Source organism: Oncorhynchus mykiss, chromosome 26, assembly GCF_057628025.1.
Source record: "Oncorhynchus mykiss isolate SJ-2025 chromosome 26, ASM5762802v1, whole genome shotgun sequence".
Taxonomy (NCBI): domain Eukaryota; kingdom Metazoa; phylum Chordata; class Actinopteri; order Salmoniformes; family Salmonidae; genus Oncorhynchus; species Oncorhynchus mykiss.
In genome coordinates, this window is record NC_143047.1 from 38,600,096 (window position 1) to 38,619,506 (window position 19,411).

General features: G+C 42.9%; 1 protein-coding gene across 42 annotated transcripts in view; it reads right to left on the bottom strand.

Annotated features, from left to right (window-relative positions):
• The window catches only part of myo9aa (myosin IXAa), a 196,192-nt gene that overhangs the window by 36,783 nt on the left and 139,998 nt on the right, over window positions 1-19,411 (bottom strand). For all 42 annotated transcript variants that reach the window (XM_090223020.1, XM_090223008.1, XM_090223004.1 and 39 more), the window contains 5 exons: window positions 19,064-19,103; window positions 18,701-18,823; window positions 15,336-15,527; window positions 13,052-13,174; window positions 503-652 (listed from right to left, as the gene is read on the bottom strand). In XM_090223020.1, the coding sequence (XP_090079146.1) occupies window positions 503-652; window positions 13,052-13,174; window positions 15,336-15,527; window positions 18,701-18,823; window positions 19,064-19,103 (628 nt within the window). The remainder of the gene's footprint in view (window positions 1-502; window positions 653-13,051; window positions 13,175-15,335; window positions 15,528-18,700; window positions 18,824-19,063; window positions 19,104-19,411) is intronic.

A 19,411-nucleotide genomic window follows, 5' to 3' on the forward strand; every position in this document is an offset into this window, starting at 1 on the left:
CCCCTGGGTGACGAGGCTATAAGAAGGAGACTGCCCCTGGGTGATGAGGCTATAAGAAGGAGACTGCCCCTGGGTGATGAGGCTATAAGAAGGAGACTGCCCCTGGGTGACGAGGCTATAACAAGGAGACTGCCCCTGGGTGATGAGGCTATAAGAAGGAGACTGCCCCTGGGTGATGAGGCTATAAGAAGGAGACTGCCCCTGGGTGATGAGGCTATAAGAAGGAGACTGCCCCTGGGTGACGATGCTATAAGAAGGAGACTGCCCCTGGGTGATGAGGCTATAAGAAGGAGACTGCCCCTGGGTGATGAGGCTATAAGAAGGAGACTGCCCCTGGGTGATGAGGCTATAAGAAGGAGACTGCCCCTGGGTGATGAGGCTATAAGAAGGAGACTGCCCCTGGGTGATGAGGCTATAAGAAGGAGACTGCCCCTGGGTGATGAGGCTATAAGAAGGAGACTGCCCCTGGGTGATGAGGCTATAAGAAGGGAACGGTGGTTACCTGGATAGCTGTGGCAGCCAGTCTCATCCTGGTGAAGTGTTTCCTCTCCAGCAGGGCCCTGAAGCGGCGCTGCAGAGTGACGATACGGTTCAGGACCTCCCTGTGAAGCAACGCCTGCAGTCGCTGACGCTCCACCTCCCGCAGGAACACCTGACAGTGGACACAATGAGTGGCACATCATACACACACACATATACACACTCTCACTGTTCAAGTATGGACCTCCCCCTCCCTGGATGATCAAACACAGGAGCAACAAGAATTTCAGGTATGGGAGCTATGGGCTGCTAATTATAGACATCAAACCAAAGGAATAGTGCTGGACCCATCTATCAGTCTGTGTGTGTGTGTGTGTCAGAGGTCCTGTCCATTCTTGGGCTATGTTCTTTATAACATCCTGTCTCCCAGAAAGACTACAGTGCTGGTAATATAATGTCACTGCTCCTTATTTTTCTGTTTCTCTATTTAACTAAGTTCAATAACTTAAAGCAGGGCCGAATCTCCACCACCCCTGTGGTGACTCAAACTGATGGTCAACTACCATTCATCAAGACAAACATGACGGACCATTTTTTCATTCTAACTATAAGGACAATGCAAGGCATGTCTGTTCTGTTGTAGTATACTTCATTAGTCCAGCACCTGTGTTTTAGGGATGTGCATTTGGCCACAAACGTTTCTATAGATAAGGCTAGTCTAAATTTGTAAAATAAAACATATCAATCCCCTTTGTGGTACAATATACTAGAGAAAACAAGACAATTGGATACAATTGTTGATACCTTGACTAAAAAGTCTCAATTTTATCCCTTCCTCTTGGTTTTAATCTACTATAGTGACAGGCAGCTGGGTGAATAGTACCATGGTTTTAATCTACTATAGTGACAGGCAGCAGGGTGAATAGTACCATGGTTTTAATCTACTATAGTGACAGGCAGCTGGGTGAATAGAACCATGGTTTTAATCTACTGTAGTGACAGGCAGCAGGGTGAATAGTACCATGGTTTTAATCTACTATAGTGACAGGCAGCTGGGTGAATAGAACCACCATGGTTTTAATCTACTATAGTGACAGGCAGCTGGGTGAATAGTACCATGGGTTTAATCTACTGTAGTGACAGGCAGCTGGGTGAATAATACCATGGTTTTAATCTACTATAGTGACAGGCAGCAGGGTGAATAGTACCATGGTTTTAATCTACTATAGTGACAGGCAGTAGGGTGAATAGTACCATGGTTTTAATCTACTATAGTGACAGGCAGCTGGGTGAATAGTACCATGGTTTTAATCTACTATAGTGACAGGCAGCTGGGTGAATAGAACCACCATGGTTTTAATCTACTATAGTGACAGGCAGCTGGGTGAATAGTACCATGGGTTTAATCTACTGTAGTGACAGGCAGCAGGGTGAATAGTACCATGGTTTTAATCTACTATAGTGACAGGCAGCTGGGTGAATAGAACCACCATGGTTTTAATCTACTATAGTGACAGGCAGCTGGGTGAATAGTACCATGGTTTTAATCTACTGTAGTGACAGGCAGCTGGGTGAATAGTACCATGGTTTTAATCTACTACAGTGACAGGCAGCAGGGTGAATAGTACCATGGTTTTAATCTACTATAGTGACAGGCAGTAGGGTGAATAGTACCATGGTTTTAATCTACTATAGTGACAGGCAGCTGGGTGAATAGTACCATGGTTTTAATATACTGTAGTGACAGGCAGTAGGGTGAATAGTACCATGGTTTTAATCTACTGTAGTGACAGGCAGCTAGGTGAATAGTACCATGGTTTTAATCTACTATAGTGACTATAGTGGGTGAATAGTACCATGGTTTTAATCTACTATAGTGACAGGCAGCTGGGTGAATAGTACCATGGTTTTAATCTACTATAGTGACAGGCAGCTGGGTGAATAGAACCACCATGGTTTTAATCTACTGTAGTGACAGGCAGCAGGGTGAATAGTACCATGGTTTTAATCTACTATAGTGACAGGCAGCTGGGTGAATAGTACCATGGGTTTAATCTACTGTAGTGACAGGCAGCAGGGTGAATAGTACCATGGTTTTAATCTACTATAGTGACAGGCAGCTGGGTGAATAGAACCACCATGGTTTTAATCTACTATAGTGACAGGCAGCTGGGTGAATAGTACCATGGTTTTAATCTACTGTAGTGACAGGCAGCTGGGTGAATAGTACCATGGTTTTAATCTACTACAGTGACAGGCAGCAGGGTGAATAGTACCATGGTTTTAATCTACTATAGTGACAGGCAGTAGGGTGAATAGTACCATGGTTTTAATCTACTATAGTGACAGGCAGCTGGGTGAATAGTACCATGGTTTTAATATACTGTAGTGACAGGCAGTAGGGTGAATAGTACCATGGTTTTAATCTACTGTAGTGACAGGCAGCTAGGTGAATAGTACCATGGTTTTAATCTACTATAGTGACTATAGTGGGTGAATAGTACCATGGTTTTAATCTACTATAGTGACAGGCAGCTGGGTGAATAGTACCATGGTTTTAATCTACTATAGTGACAGGCAGCTGGGTGAATAGAACCACCATGGTTTTAATCTACTGTAGTGACAGGCAGCAGGGTGAATAGTACCATGGTTTTAATATACTATAGTGACAGGCAGCTGGGTGAATAGTACCATGGTTTAAATCTACTATAGTGACAGGCAGTAGGGTGAATAGTACCATGGTTTTAATCTACTGTAGTGACAGGCAGCTGGGTGAATAGAACCACCATGGTTTTAATCTACTGTAGTGACAGACAACAGCGTGAATAGTACCATGGTTTTAATCTACTATAGTGACAGGCAGCAGGGTGAATAGTACCATGGTTTTAATCTACTATAGTGACAGGCAGCTGGGTGAATAGTACCATGGTTTTAATCTACTATAGTGACAGGCAGCTGGGTGAATAGAACCACCATGGTTTTAATCTACTATAGTGACAGGCAGCTGGGTGAATAGTATCATGGTTTAAATCTACTATAGTGACAGGCAGCAGGGTGAATAGTACCATGGTTTTAATCTACTATAGTGACAGGCAGCAGGGTGAATAGTACCATGGTTTTAATCTACTATAGTGACAGGCAGCTGGGTGAATAGTATCATGGTTTAAATCTACTATAGTGACAGGCAGTAGGGTGAATAGTACCATGGTTTTAATATACTGTAGTGACAGGCAGCTGGGTGAATAGTACCATGGTTTTAATCTACTATAGTGACAGGCAGCAGGGTGAATAGTACCATGGTTTTAATCTACTATAGTGACAGGCAGCAGGGTGAATAGTACCATGGTTTTAATCTACTATAGTGACAGGCAGCTGGGTGAATAGTATCATGGTTTAAATCTACTATAGTGACAGGCAGTAGGGTGAATAGTACCATGGTTTTAATATACTGTAGTGACAGGCAGCTGGGTGAATAGTACCATGGTTTTAATCTACTGTAGTGACAGGCAGCTAGGTGAATAGTACCATGGTTTTAATCTACTATAGTGACTATAGTGGGTGAATAGTACCATGGTTTTAATCTACTATAGTGACAGGCAGCTGGGTGAATAGTACCATGGTTTTAATCTACTATAGTGACAGGCAGCTGGGTGAATAGAACCACCATGGTTTTAATCTACTGTAGTGACAGGCAGCAGGGTGAATAGTACCATGGTTTTAATCTACTATAGTGACAGGCAGCTGGGTGAATAGAACCACCATGGTTTTAATCTACTATAGTGACAGGCAGCTGGGTGAATAGTACCATGGGTTTAATCTACTGTAGTGACAGGCAGCTGGGTGAATAGTACCATGGTTTTAATCTACTATAGTGACAGGCAGCAGGGTGAATAGTACCATGGTTTTAATCTACTATAGTGACAGGCAGTAGGGTGAATAGTACCATGGTTTTAATCTACTGTAGTGACAGGCAGCTGGGTGAATAGTACCATGGTTTTAATCTACTATAGTGACAGGCAGCAGGGTGAATAGTACCATGGTTTTAATCTACTATAGTGACAGGCAGTAGGGTGAATAGTACCATGGTTTTAATCTACTATAGTGACAGGCAGCTGGGTGAATAGTACCATGGTTTTAATCTACTATAGTGACAGGCAGCTGGGTGAATAGAACCACCATGGTTTTAATCTACTATAGTGACAGGCAGCTGGGTGAATAGTACCATGGGTTTAATCTACTGTAGTGACAGGCAGCAGGGTGAATAGTACCATGGTTTTAATCTACTATAGTGACAGGCAGCTGGGTGAATAGAACCACCATGGTTTTAATCTACTGTAGTGACAGGCAGCAGGGTGAATAGTACCATGGTTTTAATCTACTGTAGTGACAGGCAGCTAGGTGAATAGTACCATGGTTTTAATCTACTATAGTGACTATAGTGGGTGAATAGTACCATGGTTTTAATCTACTATAGTGACAGGCAGCTGGGTGAATAGTACCATGGTTTTAATCTACTATAGTGACAGGCAGCAGGGTGAATAGTACCATGGTTTTAATCTACTATAGTGACAGGCAGCTGGGTGAATAGTATCATGGTTTAAATCTACTATAGTGACAGGCAGTAGGGTGAATAGTACCATGGTTTTAATATACTGTAGTGACAGGCAGCTGGGTGAATAGTACCATGGTTTTAATCTACTATAGTGACAGGCAGCAGGGTGAATAGTACCATGGTTTTAATATACTGTAGTGACAGGCAGTAGGGTGAATAGTACCATGGTTTTAATCTACTATAGTGACAGGCAGCTGGGTGAATAGTACCATGGTTTTAATATACTGTAGTGACAGGCAGTAGGGTGAATAGTACCATGGTTTTAATCTACTGTAGTGACAGGCAGCTAGGTGAATAGTACCATGGTTTTAATCTACTATAGTGACTATAGTGGGTGAATAGTACCATGGTTTTAATCTACTATAGTGACAGGCAGCTGGGTGAATAGTACCATGGTTTTAATCTACTATAGTGACAGGCAGCTGGGTGAATAGAACCACCATGGTTTTAATCTACTGTAGTGACAGGCAGCAGGGTGAATAGTACCATGGTTTTAATCTACTATAGTGACAGGCAGCTGGGTGAATAGTACCATGGTTTAAATCTACTATAGTGACAGGCAGTAGGGTGAATAGTACCATGGTTTTAATCTACTGTAGTGACAGGCAGCTGGGTGAATAGAACCACATAGGTTTTAATCTACTGTAGTGACAGACAACAGCGTGAATAGTACCATGGTTTTAATCTACTATAGTGACAGGCAGCAGGGTGAATAGTACCATGGTTTTAATCTACTATAGTGACAGGCAGCTGGGTGAATAGTACCATGGTTTTAATCTACTATAGTGACAGGCAGCAGGGTGAATAGAACCACCATGGTTTTAATCTACTATAGTGACAGGCAGCTGGGTGAATAGTATCATGGTTTAAATCTACTATAGTGACAGGCAGCAGGGTGAATAGTACCATGGTTTTAATCTACTATAGTGACAGGCAGCAGGGTGAATAGTACCATGGTTTTAATCTACTATAGTGACAGGCAGCTGGGTGAATAGTATCATGGTTTAAATCTACTATAGTGACAGGCAGTAGGGTGAATAGTACCATGGTTTTAATATACTGTAGTGACAGGCAGCTGGGTGAATAGTACCATGGTTTTAATCTACTATAGTGACAGGCAGCAGGGTGAATAGTACCATGGTTTTAATCTACTATAGTGACAGGCAGCAGGGTGAATAGTACCATGGTTTTAATCTACTATAGTGACAGGCAGCTGGGTGAATAGTATCATGGTTTAAATCTACTATAGTGACAGGCAGTAGGGTGAATAGTACCATGGTTTTAATATACTGTAGTGACAGGCAGCTGGGTGAACAGAACCATGGTTTAAATCTACTGCAGTGACAGGCAGCAGGGTGAATAGTACCATGGTTTTAATTACTGTAGTGACAGGCAGCAGGGTGAATAGTACCATGGTTTTAATCTACTATAGTGACAGGCAGTAGGTTGAATAGTACCATGGTTTTAATCTACTATAGTGACAGGCAGTAGGGTGAATAGTACCATGGTTTTAATATACTATAGTGACAGACAGTAGGGTGAATAGTACCATGGTTTTAATCTACTGTAGTGACAGGCAGCTGGGTGAATAGTACCATGGTTTTAATCTACTATAGTGACAGGCAGCTGGGTGAATAGTACCATGGTTTTAATCTACTATAGTGACAGGCAGCAGGGTGAATAGTACCATGGTTTTAATCTACTATAGTGACAGGCAGCTGGGTGAATAGTATCATGGTTTTAATCTACTATAGTGACAGGCAGCTGGGTGAATAGTACCATGGTTTTAATCTACTGTAGTGACAGGCAGCTTGGTGAATAGTACCATGGTTTAAATCTACTATAGTGACAGGCAGCTGGGTGAATAGTACCATGGTTTTAATCTACTGTAGTGACAGGCAGCTGGGTGAATAGAACCATGGTTTTAATCTACTATAGTGACTATAGTCGGTGAATAGTACCATGGTTTTAATCTACTGTAGTGACAGGCAGCAGGGTGAATAGTACCATTGTTTTAATCTACTGTAGTGACAGGCAGCTGGGTGAATAGTACCATGGTTTTAATCTACTATAGTGACAGGCAGCAGGGTGAATAGTACCATTGTTTTAATCTACTGTAGTGACAGGCAGCTTGGTGAATAGTACCATGGTTTAAATCTACTGTAGTGACAGGCAGCTGGGTGAATAGAACCATGGTTTTAATCTACTATAGTGATTATAGTGGGTGAATAGAACCATGGTTTTAATCTACTATAGTGACAGGCAGCTGGGTGAATAGAACCATGGTTTTAATCTACTATAGTGACTATAGTGGGTGAATAGAACCATGGTTTTAATCTACTATAGTGACAGGCAGCTGGGTGAATAGTACCAGGGTTTAAATCTACTATAGTGACAGGCAGCTGGGTGAATAGTACCATGGTTTTAATCTACTGTAGTGACAGGCAGCTGGGTGAATAGAACCATGGTTTTAATCTACTATAGTGACAGGCAGCTGGGTGAATAGAACCATGGTTTTAATCTACTATAGTGACTATAGTGGGTGAATAGAACCATGGTTTTAATCTACTATAGTGACAGGCAGCTGGGTGAATAGTACCATGGTTTTAATCTACTGTAGTGACAGGCAGCTGGGTGAATAGTACCATGGTTTTAATCTACTATAGTGACAGGCAGCTGGGTGAATAGTACCATGGGTTTAATCTACTGTAGTGACAGGCAGCAGGGTGAATAGTACCATGGTTTTAATCTACTATAGTGACAGGCAGCTGGGTGAATAGAACCACCATGGTTTTAATCTACTATAGTGACAGGCAGCTGGGTGAATAGTACCATGGTTTTAATCTACTGTAGTGACAGGCAGCTGGGTGAATAGTACCATGGTTTTAATCTACTATAGTGACAGGCAGCAGGGTGAATAGTACCATGGTTTTAATCTACTATAGTGACAGGCAGTAGGGTGAATAGTACCATGGTTTTAATCTACTATAGTGACAGGCAGCTGGGTGAATAGAACCATGGTTTTAATCTACTATAGTGACTATAGTGGGTGAATAGAACCATGGTTTTAATCTACTATAGTGACAGGCAGCTGGGTGAATAGAACCATGGTTTTAATCTACTATAGTGACTATAGTGGGTGAATAGAACCATGGTTTTAATCTACTATAGTGACAGGCAGCTGGGTGAATAGTACCATGGTTTAAATCTACTATAGTGACAGGCAGCTGGGTGAATAGTACCATGGTTTTAATCTACTGTAGTGACAGGCAGCTGGGTGAATAGAACCATGGTTTTAATCTACTATAGTGACAGGCAGCTGGGTGAATAGAACCATGGTTTTAATCTACTATAGTGACTATAGTGGGTGAATAGAACCATGGTTTTAATCTACTATAGTGACAGGCAGCTGGGTGAATAGTACCATGGTTTTAATCTACTGTAGTGACAGGCAGCTTGGTGAATAGTACCATGGTTTAAATCTACTATAGTGACAGGCAGCTGGGTGAATAGTACCATGGTTTTAATCTACTGTAGTGACAGGCAGCTGGGTGAATAGAACCATGGTTTTAATCTACTATAGTGACTATAGTCGGTGAATAGTACCATGGTTTTAATCTACTGTAGTGACAGGCAGCAGGGTGAATAGTACCATTGTTTTAATCTACTGTAGTGACAGGCAGCTGGGTGAATAGTACCATGGTTTTAATCTACTATAGTGACAGGCAGCAGGGTGAATAGTACCATTGTTTTAATCTACTGTAGTGACAGGCAGCTTGGTGAATAGTACCATGGTTTAAATCTACTGTAGTGACAGGCAGCTGGGTGAATAGAACCATGGTTTTAATCTACTATAGTGATTATAGTGGGTGAATAGAACCATGGTTTTAATCTACTATAGTGACAGGCAGCTGGGTGAATAGAACCATGGTTTTAATCTACTATAGTGACTATAGTGGGTGAATAGAACCATGGTTTTAATCTACTATAGTGACAGGCAGCTGGGTGAATAGTACCAGGGTTTAAATCTACTATAGTGACAGGCAGCTGGGTGAATAGTACCATGGTTTTAATCTACTGTAGTGACAGGCAGCTGGGTGAATAGAACCATGGTTTTAATCTACTATAGTGACAGGCAGCTGGGTGAATAGAACCATGGTTTTAATCTACTATAGTGACTATAGTGGGTGAATAGAACCATGGTTTTAATCTACTATAGTGACAGGCAGCTGGGTGAATAGTACCATGGTTTTAATCTACTGTAGTGACAGGCAGCTGGGTGAATAGTACCATGGTTTTAATCTACTATAGTGACAGGCAGCTGGGTGAATAGTACCATGGGTTTAATCTACTGTAGTGACAGGCAGCAGGGTGAATAGTACCATGGTTTTAATCTACTATAGTGACAGGCAGCTGGGTGAATAGAACCACCATGGTTTTAATCTACTATAGTGACAGGCAGCTGGGTGAATAGTACCATGGTTTTAATCTACTGTAGTGACAGGCAGCTGGGTGAATAGTACCATGGTTTTAATCTACTATAGTGACAGGCAGCAGGGTGAATAGTACCATGGTTTTAATCTACTATAGTGACAGGCAGTAGGGTGAATAGTACCATGGTTTTAATCTACTATAGTGACAGGCAGCTGGGTGAATAGAACCATGGTTTTAATCTACTATAGTGACTATAGTGGGTGAATAGAACCATGGTTTTAATCTACTATAGTGACAGGCAGCTGGGTGAATAGAACCATGGTTTTAATCTACTATAGTGACTATAGTGGGTGAATAGAACCATGGTTTTAATCTACTATAGTGACAGGCAGCTGGGTGAATAGTACCATGGTTTAAATCTACTATAGTGACAGGCAGCTGGGTGAATAGTACCATGGTTTTAATCTACTGTAGTGACAGGCAGCTGGGTGAATAGAACCATGGTTTTAATCTACTATAGTGACAGGCAGCTGGGTGAATAGAACCATGGTTTTAATCTACTATAGTGACTATAGTGGGTGAATAGAACCATGGTTTTAATCTACTATAGTGACAGGCAGCTGGGTGAATAGTACCATGGTTTTAATCTACTGTAGTGACAGGCAGCTGGGTGAATAGTACCATGGTTTTAATCTACTATAGTGACAGGCAGCTGGGTGAATAGTACCATGGTTTTAATCTACTGTAGTGACAGGCAGCTGGGTGAATAGTACCATGGTTTTAATCTACTATAGTGACAGGCAGCTGGGTGAATAGTACCATGGTTTTAATCTACTGTAGTGACAGGCAGCAGGGTGAATAGTACCATGGTTTTAATCTACTATAGTGACAGGCAGCTGGGTGAATAGTACCATGGTTTTAATCTACTATAGTGACAGGCAGCTGGGTGAATAGTACCATGGTTTAAATATACTATAGTGACAGGCAGCTGGGTGAATAGTACCATGGTTTAAATCTACTATAGTGACAGGCAGCAGGGTGAATAGTACCATGGTTTTAATCTACTATAGTGACAGGCAGCTGGGTGAATAGTATCATGGTTTTAATCTACTATAGTGACAGGCAGCTGGGTGAATAGTACCATGGTTTTAATCTACTGTAGTGACAGGCAGCTTGGTGAATAGTACCATGGTTTAAATCTACTATAGTGACAGGCAGCTGGGTGAATAGTACCATGGTTTTAATCTACTGTAGTGACAGGCAGCTGGGTGAATAGAACCATGGTTTTAATCTACTATAGTGACTATAGTCGGTGAATAGTACCATGGTTTTAATCTACTGTAGTGACAGGCAGCAGGGTGAATAGTACCATTGTTTTAATCTACTGTAGTGACAGGCAGCTGGGTGAATAGTACCATGGTTTTAATCTACTATAGTGACAGGCAGCAGGGTGAATAGTACCATTGTTTTAATCTACTGTAGTGACAGGCAGCTTGGTGAATAGTACCATGGTTTAAATCTACTGTAGTGACAGGCAGCTGGGTGAATAGAACCATGGTTTTAATCTACTATAGTGATTATAGTGGGTGAATAGAACCATGGTTTTAATCTACTATAGTGACAGGCAGCTGGGTGAATAGAACCATGGTTTTAATCTACTATAGTGACTATAGTGGGTGAATAGAACCATGGTTTTAATCTACTATAGTGACAGGCAGCTGGGTGAATAGTACCAGGGTTTAAATCTACTATAGTGACAGGCAGCTGGGTGAATAGTACCATGGTTTTAATCTACTGTAGTGACAGGCAGCTGGGTGAATAGAACCATGGTTTTAATCTACTATAGTGACAGGCAGCTGGGTGAATAGAACCATGGTTTTAATCTACTATAGTGACTATAGTGGGTGAATAGAACCATGGTTTTAATCTACTATAGTGACAGGCAGCTGGGTGAATAGTACCATGGTTTTAATCTACTGTAGTGACAGGCAGCTGGGTGAATAGTACCATGGTTTTAATCTACTATAGTGACAGGCAGCTGGGTGAATAGTACCATGGGTTTAATCTACTGTAGTGACAGGCAGCAGGGTGAATAGTACCATGGTTTTAATCTACTATAGTGACAGGCAGCTGGGTGAATAGAACCACCATGGTTTTAATCTACTATAGTGACAGGCAGCTGGGTGAATAGTACCATGGTTTTAATCTACTGTAGTGACAGGCAGCTGGGTGAATAGTACCATGGTTTTAATCTACTATAGTGACAGGCAGCAGGGTGAATAGTACCATGGTTTTAATCTACTATAGTGACAGGCAGTAGGGTGAATAGTACCATGGTTTTAATCTACTATAGTGACAGGCAGCTGGGTGAATAGAACCATGGTTTTAATCTACTATAGTGACTATAGTGGGTGAATAGAACCATGGTTTTAATCTACTATAGTGACAGGCAGCTGGGTGAATAGAACCATGGTTTTAATCTACTATAGTGACTATAGTGGGTGAATAGAACCATGGTTTTAATCTACTATAGTGACAGGCAGCTGGGTGAATAGTACCATGGTTTAAATCTACTATAGTGACAGGCAGCTGGGTGAATAGTACCATGGTTTTAATCTACTGTAGTGACAGGCAGCTGGGTGAATAGAACCATGGTTTTAATCTACTATAGTGACAGGCAGCTGGGTGAATAGAACCATGGTTTTAATCTACTATAGTGACTATAGTGGGTGAATAGAACCATGGTTTTAATCTACTATAGTGACAGGCAGCTGGGTGAATAGTACCATGGTTTTAATCTACTGTAGTGACAGGCAGCTGGGTGAATAGTACCATGGTTTTAATCTACTATAGTGACAGGCAGCTGGGTGAATAGTACCATGGTTTTAATCTACTGTAGTGACAGGCAGCTGGGTGAATAGTACCATGGTTTTAATCTACTATAGTGACAGGCAGCTGGGTGAATAGTACCATGGTTTTAATCTACTATAGTGACAGGCAGCTGGGTGAATAGTACCATGGTTTAAATATACTATAGTGACAGGCAGCTGGGTGAATAGTACCATGGTTTAAATCTACTATAGTGACAGGCAGCAGGGTGAATAGTACCATGGTTTAAATATACTATAGTGACAGGCAGCAGGGTGAATAGTACCATGGTTTAAATATACTATAGTGACAGGCAGTAGGGTGAATAGTACCATGGTTTAAATATACTATAGTGACAGGCAGCTGGGTGAATAGAACCACCATGGTTTAAATATACTATAGTGACAGGCAGCAGGGTGAATAGTACCATGGTTTAAATATACTATAGTGACAGGCAGCAGGGTGAATAGTACCATGGTTTAAATATACTATAGTGACAGGCAGTAGGGTGAATAGTACCATGGTTTAAATATACTATAGTGACAGGCAGTAGGGTGAATAGTACCATGGTTTAAATATACTATAGTGACAGGCAGCTGGGTGAATAGTACCATGGTTTAAATATACTATAGTGACAGGCAGTAGGGTGAATAGTACCATGGTTTTGCCAACTTGGTATCCATCGGGAGCAAGGTCCACCTGGCCCAGATACTGTCCGATGCCTTCCTGGGTGGCACTGGTGCCCTCGGGTAGCAGCACGTGGAAGTGGCGGATGAAATCCTGCCAGGCAAGTAGAGGGAAAATGAGAAACACACACAAAAAACAGTTATTATAAATGTAGGAGGCAGTCCTCAACGGCCACGGTCTCTACTGGTTGACTCTTCTCTATGGCACTGTACTGATCAGCTGTTTGACTGGCCTTCTCTCCATTGGTCTGAATCTGTCGCAGGGAGCACAAAACACTGCAGCCCCTGAGGATTGGAGCTGTTCATTTCTAAGTGACATCACCAGCTAGTCTGAGGACAAGATCCAGTTCGGGGCACATGTGGTTTTAGGGATAGTCCATGGTGATATTTACAGGGAGACTAACTAACATCATAAAAAAAAGATTCACTCTCCCACTCCTCCAAACGGAGGCCCGTTATCTGATGTCAACACAGTAGGGCAGTCTGGGAAACCGGTGAAAGCTGTAGGGGTGTGGCTGACTGACTGGGAAACAGATGCTGTGTTTTTACAATTACCCCCACAGGGCCGAGTGTTTCATTACAGACTATAGAGGCCCTGTTCTCCACCATGACCTCAGGACAGTCTTCAGAAGATGACACGCGCTCCAGATATTTTTCATCATCACAGAGGACCGCAGCTCTAATCTGTCAGGGGAATTCAGATAAATGACAATGTCAGGCTGAGGCTAAAACTAGCTTGTGTTGTGAGTAAGTTAATGAGCGTACGGGCGGGGCATTTCTTCTCGTTTCACCGTCAAGGTTGTGTATTACAAACGTTCCATCACAGTGGTTTTTCCCGGTGATCTAATGTTTGGCTTCCACAGCTGTAAACACTAGCTCAACGGTTCCTTACAGGACAAGCAATACACAAAAATAAAAGGTGATGCTACTATAAAACTGAAGGATTTGCTAAAAGTACAGTAACAAGCTAGACACTAGACAATCTATAACATTATTGTGACATTACTGTACCCAACTGTCCTAATAGTCCCACAATACTATCATACAAACATCAAACTTAGTCTTCGAGACAATATGGCCACCACTTCAAATCGCAAGCAAGTAATTTCTTACAGCAGACGCCATTGTTTGCTCAATGAATAGCACGATAAGTAGCATACAACTGATCCCAATCACCAAGCCAACTGAAACACAGAAAGAAGTGGAAACAATGACTCAGATGTTGGACTTGACTCGGAGGTTACTGAGCAACAGAGGACATGACTCGGAGGTTACTGAGGAATAGAGGAAATTGCACCAGGGCTCGAGTCCACACCACCTTTGGACAGAAGGAAAATGTTAACGTTGTCGCTAATGAGTGACTGAAACTTGCACTCTTTGTTTCATGTTTCCAGGATAGAAGACCGGCAGATTAACTGACTAATGTCTACGATGTGAGTGTTTCCTGGAGAGAAGACCGGCAGATTAACTGACTAATGTCTACGATGTGAGTGTTTCCAGGATAGAAGACCGGCAGATTAACTGACTAATGTACTGTACTCTGGAGCGGGGTTGATTTGGAGGTGGAGGGTCCGTCATGGTCTGGGGCAGTGTGTCACAGCATCTTCGGACTGAGCTTGTTGTCATTGCAGGAAATCAACGCTGCGCATTACAGCGAGGAAGACATCCTCCTCCCCTCCTCATCCTCCTCCCTCATGTGGTACCCATCCTGACATGACCCTCCAGCATGATAATGCCACCTGCCATACTGCTCGTTCTGTGCAAGACAGGAATTTCAGTGTTCTGCCATGGCCATCGAAGAGCCCGGATCTCAATCCCATTGAGCATGTCTGGGACCTGTTGGATCTGAGGGTGAGGGCCATTCCCCACAGAAATGTCCGGGAACTTGCAGGTGCCTTTTTGGAAGAGTGGGGTAACATCTCACAGCAAGAACAGTCAAATCTGGAGCAGTCCATGAGGAGATGCACTGCAGTACTTAATGCAGCTGGTGGCCACACCAGATACTGACTAATACTTTTGATTTTGACCCCCCTTTGTTCAGGGACACATTATTAAATTTCTGTTAGTCACATGTCTGTGGAACTTGTTCAGTTTATGTCTCAGTTGTTGAATTTTCTTATGTTCATACAAATATTTACACATGTTAAGTTTGATGAAATAAACTCATTGACAGTGAGAGGATGTTTCTTTTTAGTTTGTGTGTGTGTGTGTGTGAGTTTGAGTACGTGTCTGTGCATCTGTATAAAACTGCTTACCTGGAAGGTGTACTTGATGCTGTAGCCTGACTGGCGGATGCGCACGGTCTCCAGCATACCCGTGTAGCGGAGCTGCCTGAGCACCAGGCCCTCGTTGAAGCGCAGGGGCAGCTTCTCTGCATTAGAACGGATGCATTTGACAAAGTAGGGCTCTGATTGGCCCAGAGTCTCCATCAGCTTATTGAGAGAGGCCTGTGGTAGGACAGATCAGGGGTGCCATCATTAGTCCAAAACGTTTATTTAAAAAAAAACCCTGTTAATAACTCCAAACGGAAAACATTTCTATTGGACAAATTCAGGTAGGCCCCTCCCTATTTCATTTGCTTCTGTTTGGTTCCTAGTGAATACATACCAGGGCATTGACTTCACCAAAAACATATTAAACATCGTATAAACAGACAGAAATAATACACGGACGGCACATTGGCTTTGTTGGTTTTATAGCAGGGAGGAGTGGTTTTGTTGGTGTACTGTGGCTTGTTTTATAGCAGGGAGAAGTGGTTTTGTCTGGTGTGAATAAATTGTTGTCATATCTTTATAACCTTTTTAACCACATAATAAAAGACTGTCTAGGATAAAAGGCTAGTGTGTCCTTGGCTGCTGTAGCATGGAGGGTTGGGGTGAGGAGAGAGACGGGTCCTCTTGGGTTCTCTTGCGCCGGACAACAAGAAAAAGACTGGGTGAGGTCCATCTGAATGCTTCTTACGAAGCCACTCCTTCGTTGCCCGGGCGGTGTGTTTGGGATCATTGTCATGCTGAAAGACCCAGCCACGTTTCATGCTTCACAGTAGGTATGGTGTTCTTTGGATGCAACTCAGCATTCTTTGTCCTCCAAACACGACGAGTTGAGTTTTTACCAAAAAGTTCTATTTTGGTTTCATCTGACCATATGACATTCTCCCAATCTTCTTCTGGATCATCCAAATGCTCTCTAGCAAACTTCAGACGGGCCTGGACATGTACTGGCTTAAGCAGGGGGACACGTCTGGCACTGCAGGATTTGAGTCCCTGGCGGCGTAGTGTGTTACTGATGGTAGGCTTTGTTACTTTGGTCCCAGCTCTCTGCAGGTCATTCACTAGGTCCCCTCGTGTGGTTCTGGGATTTTTGCTCACCGTTCTTGTGATCATTTTAACCCCACGGGGTGAGATCTTGCGTGGAGCCCCAGATCGAGGGAAATTATCAGTGGTCTTGTATGTCTTCCATTTCCTAATAATTGCTCCCACAGTTGATTTCTTCAAACCAAGCTGCTTACCTATTGCAGATTCAGTCTTCCCAGCCTGGTGCAGGTCTACAATTTAGTTTCTGGTGTCCTTTGACAGCTCTTTAGTCTTGGCCATAGTGGAGTTTGGAGTGTGACTGTTTGAGGTTGTGGACAGGTGTCTTTTATACTGATAACAAGTTCAAACAGGTGCCATTAATACAGGTAACGAGTGGAGGACAGAGGAGCCTCTTAAAGAAGAAGTTACAAGTCTGTGAGAGCCAGGAATCTTGATTGTTTGTAGGTAACCAAATACTTATTTTCCACCATAATTTGCAAATAAATTCATTAAAATCCTACAATGTGATTTTCTGAAATGTTTTCTCTTATTTTGTCTGTCATAGTTGAAGTGTACCTATGATGAAAATTACAGGCCTCTCATCTTTTTAAGTGGGAGAACTTGCACAATATTGGTGGCTGACTAAATACCTTTTTGCCCTATATGTATGTACATATATGTGTGTGTGTGTGTGTGTGTGGCTATTTTGGTGGCCAGGAATGCACTTCCCCCCACTCCATTCAGAAGATGAAGGCAATCAGCCACACAACAGGATGTGGGAAGTGATGTCACCACTCGCAGCCTTCTGCCCAGGCTTCCTGCCAGCCAGAGAGGGTTAGAGTACAGGCCAGGGCTAGTGGATATGGGATTGTTGTTGTGGGGGTGGTCACGCCTCTTTACTCTCATACTGCGTCCCAAATGCCCCCCCCTACTCCAGGTCCTGATCAAAACTAGTGCACTATGTAGGGAATAGGGAGTAATTTGGGACTCCTCCTCCCCCACTGTGAGCCAGGAGCAATAGAGACAGCCAGGCATGAGAAAAGACACAACAGAGGAGTTAAGAAAGACAAGATGGTGGGAGGGGATGGAGAGATGATTATGGCTGTGATAAAGGGGACGATCATAACTGAGATGAGTTGACAACGTCCCCTTCTGTTTCATCAGCCTACTCAGCTGGTCTTAGAGAAGCTGGGGACTTCCATTTTTAAGTATTTACCTTTACTTTGGCGACTACAAAGTCATTTTTAAACCTAGTTTGAAAGTAACTGTTCTTTCTGGAAGGTGTGCTGCACCATTTTCCCCTACATTTTCCCCCAACATAGTCCAGCAATTTGAGTTCAACCAATGAGCATCAGCCCCTTGTCATATGAGACAGCAGGCAAGATGCAGATGATGAACACACAGCAGGGCGAGAGCAATGACGTGTAGCACATATGTCATGTAGTACGCCATTTTCTGGGAACACTTTCGGCTCGTGAGCACTATTTTCCAAACTACTGGCTAAAAAGTATACAAAAGTGCCAGAGAATCTTTTTAATATAAAATAGCAATATGGGTTTTATTATATTATTTTTGACATGGTGAAATCTGCTCAACTGAGCTGAACATTCATCATCAGGGATCACACTAGTTTCCAAAGTGACAGAGACATGGGGATGTTCTTGACAAGAGATGCTTTTTATGGCCTATTAAATTGTACTTTTTCCCCCAACCCAGACACGATGTCATCGTTGTCTTTTGGGTGGGATGATAAAAAGAAAAAGACGTCACAGGCTGGGACCTGACAGTGGGCGGACAGACAGACAGACGAGGTTTTAAAAAGACGTCACAGGCTGGGACCCGACACTGGGCGGGCAGACAGGCGTACAGGCAGAGGGAGGAGGTTGTAAGAGACAGCTCATGGGACAACACCCAGAGTTCCAGAGAACATCCATACTGTCAGCTGGACTCAGCTGGTCACTTCCAATACACATCCCAGATACGTGTAGCAGAGAGACGTCAACCCTAACCACTGATCTGAGGTCAGTTTTGTATTTTATCCCCTGATACACAGGTGTCAAACTCCAGTCCTCGAGGGCCAGCGGGTCATCGCTCCTCCCTTGTACTTGATTGATCCATTAAGGTCACTGATTAGTTAGGAACTCCTCTCACTTTGTGGTCTAGGTCTTAATGGGCGTAATTGGACAAGAATTTAAAAGATATAACAAAAACCAGCAGCCTCATGGCCCGCCAGGATTTAAGTTTGGCACCCTTGCCCTAATAGTTAAGGGCATGATTTGGGAAAGATACACTGATCCTAGATGTGTGCTTAAGGGGGACTGACTGACCTGGAACTGAGCGCTGATGCTGGGTGGTTTCTTCTTCTTGTGGAGGTGGAGGAGGGACTTGGTGATGCGGTCGTGCAGCGTCAGGTTGCTGAGATACTTTAGGGACTTGACGTCAAGCAAGTGCTGCGGTAACAGAGAAGAACACACAACCAGTATGAGTCAGCACTAGTACCATCACTAGTGGTTTAAACACAAGGTGGCTTATAACAAGGTGGCTTAACAAGGTGGCTTAACAAGGTGGCTTAACAAGGTGGCTTAACAAGGTGGCTTAACAAGGTGGCTTACCAAGGTGGCTTAACAAGGTGGCTTAACAAGGTGGCTTAACAAGGTGGCTTAACAAGGTGGCTTAACAAGGTGGCTTACCTTTGGAAGACTGGGCTTTGATTTGTAGTTTTTGTTTCTCCTGGTAAAAGAGAGCAGATGGTTTTAGGGACTTAGAAGAATATCTACACTGCGTCTTCTCTACCAGGCCAAAATAGGGCATAAAGAGGAGTGGTGTAGGAGGTTTGAGACAGAAACAGTCAGTCCTGACAGTAACTTAAGGAGTGGTGTAGGAGGTTTTAGACAGAAAGTCAGTCCCGACTGTAACTTAAGCAGTGCTGGTGGTGGGTGGGTGACCAGTGTTAACTTCTTTGGGACTGGGGGGCAGTATTGAGTAGCTTGGATAAAAAGGTGCCCAGAGTAAACTACCTGCTACTCAGGTCCAAAAGC